This window comes from Triturus cristatus, chromosome 7 (assembly GCF_964204655.1).
Source record: "Triturus cristatus chromosome 7, aTriCri1.1, whole genome shotgun sequence".
NCBI classification, from domain to species: domain Eukaryota; kingdom Metazoa; phylum Chordata; class Amphibia; order Caudata; family Salamandridae; genus Triturus; species Triturus cristatus.
This window is the reverse complement of record NC_140590.1, coordinates 1046801252-1046816122: the sequence shown is the minus strand read 5'-3', so window position 1 is coordinate 1046816122 and position 14871 is coordinate 1046801252. Positions and strand designations below refer to the sequence as shown.

At 40.8% G+C, this 14871-nt stretch overlaps 1 protein-coding gene across 4 annotated transcripts in view; it reads left to right on the top strand.

Moving 5' to 3' along the window:
* The window catches only part of RBM27 (RNA binding motif protein 27), a 691940-nt gene that overhangs the window by 68544 nt on the left and 608525 nt on the right, over positions 1 to 14871 (top strand). For all 4 annotated transcript variants that reach the window (XM_085618112.1, XM_085618111.1, XM_085618110.1 and 1 more), the window contains exon 4: positions 8015 to 8097. In XM_085618112.1, the coding sequence (XP_085474238.1) occupies positions 8015 to 8097 (83 nt within the window). The remainder of the gene's footprint in view (positions 1 to 8014; positions 8098 to 14871) is intronic.

The following is a 14871-nucleotide window of genomic DNA, read 5'->3' as shown; positions in this document are numbered from 1 at the left end:
CCAGGGGTGCTTTCGCACTCTTACCGCCCAGAAAGTTGAGGTCCAAAGGAATCTGTTACAGGCACATCCAAAAGGAATTCTCGGCGATGAAGAAGTCTTCCGTTGCCTTTTTACTTCCGCATTTGACGTTACGTTGGTCACGTGAGGCGTGCCTCGCAAAGCCTGCCGGGACGTGTAGTTTTGGAAAGGCTGTGTCCTGAAGTCGCTCTACACGTAACAACGGCAGTCAGTGTACTACCGGTAGCACAATCATGACACCTTTAGTGGTGAGAAATTGTCAATCTCAGTGGGTTCTTATATATGTGTTTGCAGTTCATGCCTAATCTGCAGGTATCAGAAGGCCTCTGTACTCACTAGTTCATATTCTGCTTGGAGAGTCACTCACTGGATCATGTCCCCTGCTCTTCATAATCCCCATCATCTCCTTTGGTATCGCTTCATAATCTCCCAGCGTACTGATTTCAGGTTTATCTCACTTAGCGAAGCCAGTCAGCAGAGACCATGCACCAGTGGGTCCTTCCTAACCCAACAGTTGAGGGGCTCCAGTGCCAGTCCGAATAGCAAATAAGAATACTTGGCAGCCCTGCTGGGTCCGTTTTCGAAGTTGGAACAGGTCTGACCAGTCCCCATTGACTGTAACCCAGACCTGCGGCTGCTGGTATAACCGTTTTACCCATTTAATGTAGTTGAGGATAATACCCACCCTTTATCAACACCCCAAATACAGGACCACTCCAGTGTATCAAAAGCCTCACCGGCTACCGAGGAAATGGGAGTTCAAATACTCCCTTCACACGTTCTGTACAGCCAACCAATCATCTGATATTCAATACAGTTCCCCTTTGGGGCATGAACACTGATTGATCTGGATGCAGAGAGTCTGTGATTGCCCACCTGAGACTGGTGGATAAAGTATTGGCCAAAATGTTGTTCTCCATATTAAGCAGCGAATGGGCCTATAGGAGGTATTTTTGGTTGATAACTTGCTCTCTTTCAGTATCATTATCATTATTATTGTGGCTGTGTGCTTGTCTTTAGGTAATACCCTGCCCTCTCTCGCTTGCTGGAACATCCTGTGCATGTAGGGTGACAACTTAGCAGCCATTACTTTTATAATACTATAGGTAATCTGTTAGGTCCAGGCTTATTTCCTGTCTGTAGTTCCCTTATTGCCCCAATTATCTCTACTTCTCTAGTATCTTTGTCTAGCTCTGGTGCCTTTTTCCTTGAGAGTACCGGAATCTTAATGTGTTCGATAAACTACTGAGTTCTTGCAACCTGAGGAGCAATATAACTCTGCATAGAATCTTGCGAACTCTACTCTACAGTCTGCCCGTCCCCTCTGAACCTAACTCTTGCTCAACCATGCCAAAAGCTGTCCTGCCTAACTACCAACCTCGTAAAGTCTGCGTTTGGGTGGCCAAGGCAGTTGCCATAGTGGTATTTCAAGTAGGCATTGTATTCCACCTGTTTAAGTCTCAGCCTGTGCTCCGCCTCAGAGTCATCAGTCTTGCGACTGTTCCTAATAGTTGCAAAATGTCCTTTTCTAACTTATCACCTTGCTTCCTCTTGCACTTTTCTAACTGTGATCCGCAACATGGCATGCTCCTTCAAAGTTGGCTTCTAGGCTTCACACACTGTAGCTGAGGACTTCATTGAGTCCTTGTTTTCCTCAAAATGTTGCTTAGTCACTTTCCTCAATTTGTCTGACAGGTCTCTTTATCAAGATACCATGGGTAAGAACTAAATTCTCCTGCCAGTAGTATTACCAACTGGTCTCCCCGTGCCTCCATCGCTGTATTTTGTTTGGATGGGACATATACTGAGCAGAGATTAAGTTAGATGGCTTCCCACATCGCTGCTTGAGCTACATATCACCCCTGTGGCTAATAGGGTGTCTATTCTCTTAATAGCAGGCCAAACCCTCATGAGTCAGCTGTATATCCAGAGTGTGCTTGTAGTTTGCAACCGCTTCTATCCAATGCTTTACAACTGTTGCCCTTGATGTATGTCTCCTGCAACATTGAAATGTCTGGGCCTTGCCATTTTAGATATGGTGCCACTATCACCCTTCTTATCTTGCTGCCTAATCCGTTAATGTCCCTTGACAATACAGTCAGCCTACCCCTCACTCACTCAACTGGTAGGGTCCCTGTCGCCCATCAAATCTAAAACCCTAGGACTAGTGGTCGCTTTGCGTGCTTTTGTAGATGCTACTCTCATTTGGTCTCCCCTTTACTGGATATGTATACCCCTTGCATGTGTGGGCTCAGGCTTTAAAGTCTTTACTGGATTTGGGTGGCTTCATGTTTCTCACCAGACCCTGTATGCTTGTAACACTGATCAGGGCCATCTATTTCCCCGCTATCACTGCCAGCCCCCCTTGCGTGCTTCATCAGTGGAGGAGTTCCCACCTCCACTGAGCTGTCGTCTCTCTCCCCTATGATCCGACCTACTGTCTCTCAATTCCAGATTCTGCATTGCCTCCCTCTGCAAGGCGGGAAGGCTTTCCTGCTTGCCAGAGAATGATGATACTTCACCTTCCGGCCACAGTTTCTGTGACTCTCCCCCGCGTTGATTCTGTGGGGTTGATCCTCTCCTGCTCCCAGTGTTTTTCCTTGCCACTGGTCGCCTTCCGTCGATCCAGTCATAGCCTTCTTCAAGAGTTACAAATGTTTGTCTTGCCTTCTGCATTCTCTGGAAGCTTTGCAAGGAACATCATATATTTAATACCATGTTCTCAGAGAGTGTGCTTTACTTTGTCAAAACTGTGCCTTTGTCATTGCACGTTGAGAGAAAAGTTTGGAAATATCCTTATCTCAGTTTTTTCATACTGCAGGTGCTCCCTTATCTTTGCCGCCTGTAGGATCACATCCCTTTCTCTACAGTTGAAAATTCTAGCTATTATAGTAAGCACGAGGCACGTGGGTTTGGCGGCTCAACAGAGGCTCGAATGCACTCACTCTATAAATAAGAACTTCGCAATACTTCTAGGCTGTAAAGTTTTGAGAATAAAGTCCACAAAGAATAGCTAGACACTGGGCCCTGCCGCATTTTCTGATACTCCCAATACTATCGTATTGTTCTGCATGGAACGTCCTTCCATGTCTTCTAGACGTGACTAGGGACATTGGTGCCCTCTATACTCCCAACTGCCTACGTGGTAGGATTCTGGAGCTCGCTCACTGTCCCCATGCCTCATCTCTCCTCCATGGGCTTTAGGTTTTCCCGCAGCCCCTCCGGCAGAGTATCCACTCCTCTCCATGCTAGTCCTCAGTCTGCCCCCCACATCGTGTCTGGCCTCTTGCCAACCTGGTTCGTTCCAAAACTGGTATCTTTACCCACATATTTAATGGTTCGTCTTAGTATATGTAATGTATATGTAATCTATTAACAGGAAATGTGTTCTTAGTGCAGGTTGCAAACTGTATTTTGCACCATATCTATTTCTAATGTGGCTGAACTTTGATTGGGCTCACTCTCTATTGTAAACTTCAACTCTGCCCGGACTGTACTGATCTGTCCCAGGCTAATTGTGTCATAGGTTCTCCTCTTCACAATTGTTGTATTAAGATGTTCAAGTTATGGGTGCTGTGTACAATGACTCTTCTCATTCAATAATTTCTACATTCACCCATACCCACATAACTTCTTCCCTGCCCAACCTCCTGCACCGGTCACACCTGCATCATCTGTGCTCCGCCACGACTTTTCCCATGCGCCACTTCTCTTACAAACTTCCTGTTGAGAGAAGACGCCTTCTGTCGCTTTGAGATTCTCCATAGTATAGGAGAGCCTGAGTTGTTCTTTCCCTCCCTTCCCCTTCGTACCCCTCCCTAGTGGGATATCTGGTCCTGCAAAGAGTTGGCTTTGATCGTCTAAGGCCAGTTTAGTGCCCCCTACATTAGCACGCCCATCAGCAACCCAGGAAAAGACCCAATGTCGTCTATAAAAGTTATATCCTTGAATATCGTGGGGGTGAAACATCCAGTCAAAAGATCTCAAATCCTAGACTAATATTGCAACAAGCTTGCGGTGCGGCCAGGGTGACCGACACCGGACGCTGGGGCTCACGGTTCGATCCCCGGCACCAGTGGCAGGTCAGCCCAGCACCATGTGACTCTGGGCAATAGCTTGCTTAATCATCCCGACGGCCCCCAGCGCCGGGATGCCTCCGGGTAGCTGTGCGCTTTACAAATACTGGATTTACATTTACATTTTTTACTTAGTACTCTTACAAGAGACCAAAATAGACTTTAAAGAACCCCTGTCAATGGGGAAAGGTTGAGTGTCAGACGTGACCTGCTCTGAAGCTAGCGGGAAAAAATGGGGTTGTTACACTAATATCCAAGAAATCTGGTGTGAATATGGATGGCTGCTTACTAGGCTAAACAATGGGGTTGATGTCATGGACATATACGCCTCAAGCGTAGACGACCCAAGTTTCAGCCTAACCCTTTATTAAAACATTAGCAGACGTCTAGCAGGGATCCAAAACAATAGAAGGAGGGGATTTTTATCTTCCAATGGACCTCATTCTAGATCGACACTCCGCATTCATATACAGAACTCTCAGGGCACATAAACAGCTGCTCAACCTTTGCTCTTCACACCGCCTCCTAGATGTTTGGAGATTACACAAACTTGTGATTTTACATTTTTCTATCCACCACATTCTATTTTCACCCGTATTGATGATCAACTTATAGATGCTTCCCTTCTAAAGTACACCTCCAATGCCACAATCTACCCAATCCTCGTCTCAGATCATGCTGCAATTTCAATGTCCATTCTTAACTTTCTTACAAGGCAGGGAGTCAAACCTGGCACCTAAACACTGAAATTCTAGAAAATGCACCTGACATTGCTGACCTACAAAACGAAATAGAGCTCTTCTTTCAGGGAAAGCGAACACTGTCAAATCCACGGTAATTTTATGAGACACCCTTACATATGGTATGAGAGGGCAAATCATCAAGCGAATGTCCCCCCAAAAAAATAACCAGGCAAAATGAAGAGATCTCTACAATTGCTAGGTGCTGAAATCAAAAATAAAGGTGAAACGTTTAGACTTTCTAATAAGTCCCTGCTTAAAGACATCCAGCAGTCAAAATACTGGCACGCAGGGGTACTGCTTAAGAAAAATATCCAGCTCCAGTCTTTTACCTGGGTATGATTCTAAAGTAAGTATCTGCGGCTAGATAGTCTCTACCAAGATGAGGTTACTGACGGTTGGTAACTTGTTCTTTAATCGCATCAATTTAGTAAACTTACTCCGTTCGGCAAGGCAAAAGCCTTTATCACTGTCTTAGTGTGTTATTTCTCATGATCCTTTAAATCAACCACATATTAAAATGCTTAGCCAATAAAAGACCTAGAACAAGGGGCAATACATGGTATGAAAAACTGGCTGTTAGATGTCGGTCGTCATAGAACGGTTTAGATGCAACAATCCTCACAATTTATTTTCCTTTATTATTCCTTTTTTATTGCAGTTATTGCTTTAACTCTAGAGTGCAAATAATCTTAGTAAGTTAGGGTTGTGCCCAAATATTATAGTACGATCATCATAACAATGTGGTGTTATTAAAAGAAAGTTCTCCTTCGTACATTACGGTTTTCTCAACCTCCCACCTCCCGAAGGGAATTGGTTTTTTAGCAATGAGTCCATGGATTGAGAAGTTAACGCTCCTAAAATACATTTGTTCAATTATATAATGGGATCAACCATATCAACCAAATTGATTTTTTTACATTACATAGCCATAATTCTTGAAATTATAAATTACCTGGTATATTGGATCGCACTCCAATACCTATATGAATGCACACCATATACCCTCCAGTGTGGTTGATGTATATCCTAAATGTATCCTATATTGCCAAAATACATTGAGGTGTTCAAATAGCACTTTAAACCCGTGGAGTGCCCGTCTTGGAGTTTTTTCCGTGAATGGTGCAACTCTGCCTGAGTATCCACTCTCGCAGATGGAGGTACCCGCCCTGTAAGGGTCTGCAGCGAAGAATATAACCAAGATTGTCAGTTTTATGTACATGTCTGAGGGGAGATTTAAGGGGGAGGAAGGGGAGGAATCCCCCTTGTCGCCTCCTATTTTCTCCTGGACAAAACTGCATGAAAGTGTGCACTCAAGAACTTGGATATCATATGTCAAGAAAGTGGGAAATTTGGTACAGACCTGTCCATATGGACACAAGTTACAGAAAATCAAAAAATGCTTCTTTAGTGGAAAGTGTGGTTGAAATATAACTACCCAATGCGGTTTAAGGTTGGGGTAAATAAAGAAATTACATTTCCTATTTTAACTCTCATAGGATTCATTGCTCAGTGCCACAGAAAGAAACGCTGCACATAACCACACCAAAAGTGGTATACAGACTATACACAGCCGTCACCACACATGACCTTTACCATGCATGTAAGGTTTTTAATTTTCTTCTTCAAAATAAAATGTTTAATGTTTATTTTTTTAAAAAGGGGAGTAAAGGTGCAGGTAGAGGTAACCCCGTGGTAAGGGTCAATTTTGGATTTAGGGGTGGATAGAGTTGAACGGAGAGGAGGGTAAATTCAGGCCTTAGGGATGGTTTCAGGTAAAAGGAGGCAAGGATCTTTTAAGGATTTATAGGTGGGTAGAGATAAAGGGAGTTATGGGTAAATTCAGGGGTTGTGGGGTGGGTAGAGGAAAAGGTATGTGTAAATTTTCGGGTTTAGGCATGGCTAGAGGCAAGTGTAAATTTAGGGTTGGGTGGAGGGAGATGCATGTGACTTTAGGGACTAGGGAGGGGAAGAGATAAAGTACGATTGGGATTAAATAAAGGGTTGATTTGGAGGTCCCCCAAAAATAAAGATCTATTGTTTGTTGTTCTGGAAATTACCACTTTTGGCTTTGCGGACAGGCCACTGACCCAAATGTAAAAAGAAATACAATTACATTTGATTGGAAGTGAAAGCTTGGAGTCTGTGTCTGCTTGGTATCTAAAAGCTTCAGCTCTGAAGAGCACTTCGCTGATGGTGTTGAGTGCCAAGGAAACCTACCTCTAGATTGTGAACAGGACTTGGATGAGTGTGACAAACTTGAAGTTGTCCTAAATCTGGAGCGCGATTGGTGCCAAGCCTGGTGCTTGATGTGCATACCATGGGCTTGTTGTGCATACCATGCACACTTTTGCCTCCTGCTCATTGAAGGCTTTCAAATTCCTTAGGTTGCACTGCTAGCTCAACCTGGAGTTGGGATTGCACCCCAATCATCATGAGAAAACCTTGTGGGGGTCTCGTATGGATATTGGTTCATGACGTGCCTAGCACTGCATCAGGGAAGTTTTGTTTGAAAAAAGTTTCATGAAGTGCTGCCCTGGGACCGCATTGAATGGTGTGGGGTAAAAAGGTGACGGATATCAGGGCCATAAAATGGTGCATTATTTTTCTCAAGCATATTTTCTCCTGCTGCCTCTCTTCAGGCCCCTAACCCTTCTCACTCCCATTTCACGTCTTTCTGTTAAATCTTGTGCTCTCTTTTGCACCAATGCCCCATCTTAGTATCACTTAAGGGGTCCAGAAACCTTGGGCCACCTGGCACCCATAGGTGCTATGGAGGCTTTGAGCATAATATGCGACTTCTGCTTGCCGAGAGTGGTTGCATTGCTGCCCTTTCGTTAACTCGTTTTCTGTATGGAAAGGGAAGTTTTAATGTTTGTGTGTGGCTTTTGATGTTTGTGTGTGCCCCCCGACATTCCTGACTTAATATTTCTGTTTATTAAGAAATCTTTGTCCTGATGGTCAGTTGGACCTGGGTAATATTCAACAAATTTGTGTTTGTATATCCTTCCAATCTCACACATCCTTTCTGGGGGAAAAGGAACACTGTATTGGCAGTACAGAAAAAATGATTAATTTAGTTTGTTCAAAGCCACTGTAAGCCATTGTAATAATTTGTTTGGTTTATCTATGAAATCATTTTGTGATCAGGAGTATAATTCATTCTCTTTAATTTTTCAGATGTCTTTTGATGAAGAACGTGATGGCAGGAAAAAGAAACACCCTAGTCCACAGAAGACCCGTTCTAATTCTAGTGAAATGAGGTGTGCGTCTGATTCTAAAATCTCAGTTCTGCAATATCCCTTTGAGCTCTCTTAATTTGTTTCCAGGTGGAGGCAAATCCTGTTGAAAAAATTCTAGTGGGTTAAAATATGATGACTGTGATTTGTTGGAAAGCTTGATGCATCATAGGTCATTGAGGTGAAATCTTGTTGCCTCATTTTTCTATCATGCAATGCGATTTATCCTCAAACACCTTGTCATTGTTCAGATGCTGTCGATCATTTGTATATGAACTGAGTGCTCTGCCCATTGAAATTAAACTTGCAATCTCCATTAATTAAATAAAAGCGAACATCCTGGATGATTTACAGATTAAAGTAATTAATAGATGAATCCAGGTAAATAAAATATAATTCAGCGGCTATCCACCCTGTCCCCCCAGTAAGCCCCACAGACCCAAAATAAATTAATGAAAAATTTGAAACATATAAACAAAGTGTCAAGCAAGTAAAATGGTAAGCAATTAGCAATTAATATACACATGAAAAAAATACTTTAATTGGTGATTTATCATGATTTTTTTTTACATTTTATAAAACACTACCTCTCAATCTGATGAGCCCCTAACTTGAAATTTAAATGTATAATATTGTTAGAAATGTATTGAACAAATAGCAGAAAATTAAATAATAATTAACGTTTTTAAATTAACAGATTTATCCATTAAAATTAATTACTAAATAATTTTAAAAAAACTCTACCCTTCCAAACACCCAATGAATATAGCCTGGAAAAATGAACAAGTATACCATTTTCTAAGTAAATATTTATATATTTCACTCAAAAAAAATATACAGTAAAACAACTTTATGGTCATATAATAATCAATGTTAAACTTCGATTCTTTTTTTTTTTTTAAATAAAAATATATACTTAACTTGGATACTTTTGTAGTCATGATATTTTGAACACAATAATGTAGTCTGATAACATTTTTGAGTTGAATTTTATGTGGAATAACGGCAGACTGCCCATTCATGTCCTCATCTCAGGGTATTATCTAAGAAACGTAAGCACTGCTTTCCATGCGGTGACATGAGCAAAAACCTGACCTGAAAGTTTGAGGGAGTGGTTGGATCTAATTTTTAAAAAATAATTTTTAGTTTAAGAGAAGGAGTAAACATTCTTTCAGTGTTTGATTCTGGAAAGTATGGATCCATTTTAGGTGTAGTTTAACAATAGTCCAAAAGCAAGCCTTCTCAGAAGCCATGCTTGCACAATGTCCATAGTCCCGTTGGTGGTATTAAGTTTGCTTGGAATTGTAAGTCTTCACAGAAATGTAGCTAAAATAATTATTTTATGTATCCTAACCCAATCACTGAGAAACACACACATTTTTTTTTTCCTACTCAAACAAATTAGTTTCTGGATGTCAGTTCAAGAGGTCTGTAGAAATGGATTGTCTGCATAACACACTCCCAATGTAGCTTTAGTTCAAAAATATAAAGCGAAATTTGATGAGATGGATATAATCTTAACGTCTGGGGTGTCTCAATCATGAAAAAGACGATATGTTAATGTGATACCTAAGGGAGACTGTCGTGAGCTAAAGTATGTTTTCAATCGAAAGTACTTGATCTTTTTCGTGAATATGTCTACCATTTTTTATAACTGAACATGGAAAAGGTGGACTTTGTGAAGTGAGGAATACTTTATTTCAATCAGGGTATATCTGGAGTTGCAAGTGCTGGCGTGTAAATAATTGTGTGTTTTCAGTATTTTGATGTGCTGTATTGGAAAGGTAAATAATGATTAATTCGCTTCTGCTTCTTTTGTCTTGGGTATTTAGCTTTAGTTCTCATATTGAGACCTAAACCTAGTTCTGCTCCTGGTCTTTGAATCCACCTTAGCCAAGAAACTAAGTGGCCATCCATCACATTTGTTATATTGAACAAGTCATCACTTTAGTACATATTCTAGTTCATGTACCAGTTTCTGGACTGAGGCATAGATTTTCTCAGAAACAAAACATAAAACGGGAAACCTTTGGCATAAGCTCTGTAGAATTATCAGTTCAGCTAGCAGACTTAAGTGGAAATGTATAGGGCTACTATTCACACTTTTTGTGATAAGCACTACCTTGTTATACCGATGATCTTGACATTCTGCCTTGCAATGGTTTGCTTCAGCTTACTTGTTTAGGCAACAACATGGTCCAAATGATAACTATCAAAATTATTTGTAAAAAGAAATACATTCTCATTGAGCCAATAATTACTGTTAAATTAGGACCTAAAAAGTATCAAAGGGGAGAGAAAACGGAAACAATTACACCAGTGGCATAACATTTGCAGTGCATCATGTATATTAAGGTTTTATAATATATACACAGAGTTAAAAATATAATGGTTGCTCCATCGTGAGAAACAAGTGCTCATGCATAAGTGATAGGTGATGGGTATATAGAATTAAAATGATGAAAATATATAGATAGCAGTTCATGCAGTACTGCACAAAGCCTGTCTAACGTAATGATGGGTAGCCTAATAAATGTTCTTGTGGTAAAGAATCATGTTTTAACCAATTGATCACCTTTTTAGGTCTTGCCTACGCAGCGCACATGCGCTATATAGGAGACCTTTAGCCGTCATACAGCTCTTTTTCCAAGCACATACTCGTGCTTGTGGCAGCATACAGCTTGCGGGATTGCGCAGCGGCGCGTTACAAGCACGAGTATGTGCTTTGAATAAGAGCAGACCGCGCGCACACACGCAAGCGCGCAGCCAATGCTTGTTGGTTTCCTATGCGCAGCTCCCCAAACATTTGTAAGCAAACTGGCATGCTTCGTTTGATCTTGAGCAATGGCGTCCATGCGCCTTTCTTAAAGTGCGGCTTGTCCAAATCCTTTTTTTTAAAAAAATATATTGTTTTATGGAGCGCTGCAAGCTGCTCTTGAACTTCATGGCGGCAGCCCGCATTTCTTTTATTTTGGCCGGCTTGCCGCACTGTTTTTTTTCAATAATATCTTTTGGAAACCAGCGCGGCACGCTGCACTTGTTTCTTTGTGTGCTTCGGCTTTAGTATCAGCACAGCGCCTGCTTCAGATATGCCGTGCTTTCTATTACAGTATTTTATTACAATGCGAAACAAAGTTACGTGAGTTTCGCCAAGGCTTCAAAACAAGCAAGTAAAACTTGCTATTAAGGAATTTCCCTGTGTCGCCTCTCCCGTTCGTCGCTGCCTATTATTTTCAGTGTCTACATATGTCGTTTCGTCACATTAACATCTCTCCCACAACAATTCCCTTGTGCAGCCCATGCTCAGTTATCCGCTTAAATGTGGCTCTGCCCAAATCCTTTGTTTTATTTTGTAAATTATATATTTTATATAGCGCGGAACGCTGCGCTAGATTTTTATGGGGGCCGCCTGCCTTTCTTTTATTTTGGCCAACTTGTCGAACAGTTTTTTCCAATATATTTTTTTTTAAAACAAGCGGTACACTGCGCCTGTTTTGTTGTGTGCCTCGGTGTCAGTATCGGCATGGCCATGCTTCATGGACGGCGTGCTTCATATTTCTATCTTTTATTGCAATGCAAAACAAAGCTGCGTGAGCGCTCGCCAAGCTTCAAAACAAGTCAATAAAATGTACTATTCAGGAAGTTCCCTGTGCCGCCCCCGCACGTCACTGCCTGTAATTTTCAGTGATTTCATATGTCGTGGCGTCACCTTTCCCCCTGTTAACTTCTCTTCCACAAAATTCCCTTGTGCAGCCCATGCTTAGTAATCCGCATTAACATGAAAGAAGTTACCAGTTTTCGTTTTATACCTTAGATTGAGATAAATGAGATTCCTGAAAGTGAAAACACTGGTAACCCCCAGCTTTAGAATGATACCCTGTTTCTTTGGTAGACATCAAATGATTTGGGTTTGGGATGCTTTGGATGGTGTGCCCAAGCTCATAAGTCACACAAAGTGTGTCTGCTTGCACAGTTTCGGCTGTCACTGTCCAAAATATAACAGAGCTCACCCAAATTAAAAAAATCTTAACTCTGAAACAGTACCACCTTTTACTGCCATTCAACTTCAAATAGACCAGTTACAGTTCTTTCAATCTCATCATTTCAGAAGTTAAGCATTTTCAATATTATTTATAATGAAGCCATGTTTGCTACTTATTTATCTTGTGCAACTAATAACCATTAACAAAGCCAATAGACCTGGCTTGTGGTAGGTATAATGTTACTTGCCGTATTATAAATCAGAGTGATTGATAGAAAAAGCAAAATACCAGTCAGGAGGCACACTATGCTAAGCACAAGTTTTTAGCTTAGGTGTTGTTAAGTCACAACCTTAATTACACAGGCCATGCTCCTTTGAGAGACTCCTCAATTTTTTCATCTGCCTTAAAGCCCTGAATTAATGTATCTATGCACTGTTATTGTAGTGAAACCCAGAACAAGACTGCAAGACCCAGTATGTAGTATTTGTATAGCTATTCAATCCCTGGTGGCACAGCGCCCAGGATAATGTGCTGTATGGCTAAACACTTATAAGGTCCCAAAGGCGAGACCTATTAGCTATGCTAATGCTTGTTAAAGATAGTGATGTAGTCCAAGCATATGTTTCGACCCAATATAGCGGTCATTCAAAACCTTAACTGTCTGTCTTTATCTAGACAGAATGCCACGGGCAACCTGCATATAGGGATAGTGGTGATTAAAATGGCGATGGTGTGTTTTAAAGAGTTCAGTAGCTGGGCAAATAGATGAGTAAGGAAGAAGGCACAATGGGTCCTAGTCTAGGAGTAATGTGTCCTGCATAATCTATAATGTGGAAAAAACGGTGACCTCATATTGAAGTTCTCTGATATTATGCTATCGAGACGCACCTTTTCTGACCAGTGGTTTTTCCACATTAGATTATTAAGGACACATTCGTCCTAGATGAGGAGCCATTGTACTCTCGTCCTTACTCCTTTATTTGCCCTGTTTTGGGACAATTTTTTGTGCTACTCTAGATGAGTTCTTTCACGTTTTTTGTTTGGAGAGTATTGAATTCTTTAAAAACACGCCAAACCCAGGGAATTAATTGATTAAAACTTGATCCACTTTCACAAGGACATTTATTTGTCTACCCGTCCTTTAGAAAGCCTTTGTGCAGTTACCTGCGATCTATCTTTTCATCATTTTATTTGTATATGCTAATCACCTGTCACTTCTGCTCAAGCACTTTTTTGATCACTTATTTCTCACGATGAAGCAGATATTGTATGTTGAACTCTGTGCATATATTATAGAACCTTAATATATGTGATGTTTTGCATATTTTGTGGTTCTAGTGTTTGTTTCAGATTTCTTTCCTCTTTGATACTTTTTAGGTACCAAACTATACCCAGGTCCTACGGTCTTTGGGTTATACAGTTATGTTATAATGGTAATACTTGTTTGAGAGTATGCATAATGAATGTAGTGCATTCCTTGATTTAGAGAAAGTTGCTTTGTGGTGCAGTGTGCACTTTGTGCTGCATGTCTGCAAGGAAATGATTACTAGAACTTCGTAATGCTGCTGTGAATGTGACTTAATATGTCATGTGGTGCTCACAGCTTGGAGATAAGCTTGTGGATTCTCAGACATACTCAGACCTTTTTATGTTTTTGACAGGGACCGGTTCAAACACACAAAGGTAATTCAATACTATACATAACTACATTATAAAAGAAGATACATAAACAATTATTTAAGTAAGGATTTGAACCTCTTGCAAGTAAAAAATAAAATTGCAAAGTAAAATAGCCATGCAGAAACCGTCAAAGGCATATCCAGATAAAAAGCAGTTAGATCAGTCGGAAAGTAGGATAGGCTAGTAGTTAAAGTAATTAGAGCTGATATTGCAGGAAAATATCATGAGGGTAAGAATTTGTGGTAACTCTGAAGGCAATGAGTTCCAAATGTGGGGGATGGATATCCTTCTAGGTATTTAAAATAACGCAAGACCATCTCCATGAAAGAGAGGTTGCATATGATTAAGGAAAAGCAAAGATATTAATTTAAACAATACAACCAAACAATTGTCAGTAATGTGATCAAATGTGAGTGACTTAGAAAGCAGGCAATTTGCAGAGTGAAGAACAGCTTTAAGTGGAAGAATCGATGAAGCAATTGTCCGGACAGTAGTGCATCCCCATCCTAGAAATCACTTAAGATTACGCCATTGTTCAGAAGACTGGATTCATTGTAGACTAAGTAGAAATCCAAGAATCAATCATGTGAGAGATTATAAAGGTTATATTAAAAAAAACTAAACTTGTGCTTCAAACTATTACATTGCACAAAATGCTGAGATATTCAGCCCTCTAAAGCATAAAGGCAGACACTCATGTTATCCAATGAGGCCCATACCCACAAGTAGACCCCCCCCCCCCCCCCAATTTATGTAGCTCTTGAAGAGTTTGGCTTTACAGTCAATCTAAAAGCATATGCATTTATGTATCAAGGTCTGCATTACTAATTTCCAACTTCTGTTATAAACACACCATACTAGGTTTACAAGTATCCTATCGGAATCAAGGACAGACTGCCTATTTTTTCTAAACTGACAGTATTGTTCTACAATGGCACATTGCATTCACAGGATTTAATAGTTTGATTGTATTGTCACTATGTGACACAAAAAACACCTTCTTCCGGATGTCTCGTTAGTAACTGACTTCTTGACTTTTGATGTATGGTCGGAACCTGTTTATTTGTGCACTTAAGATTGTATTCCTCCCTGAGCTGCACTTGGATTCCATTTTCTGGTTTAATCATTAGTCCGG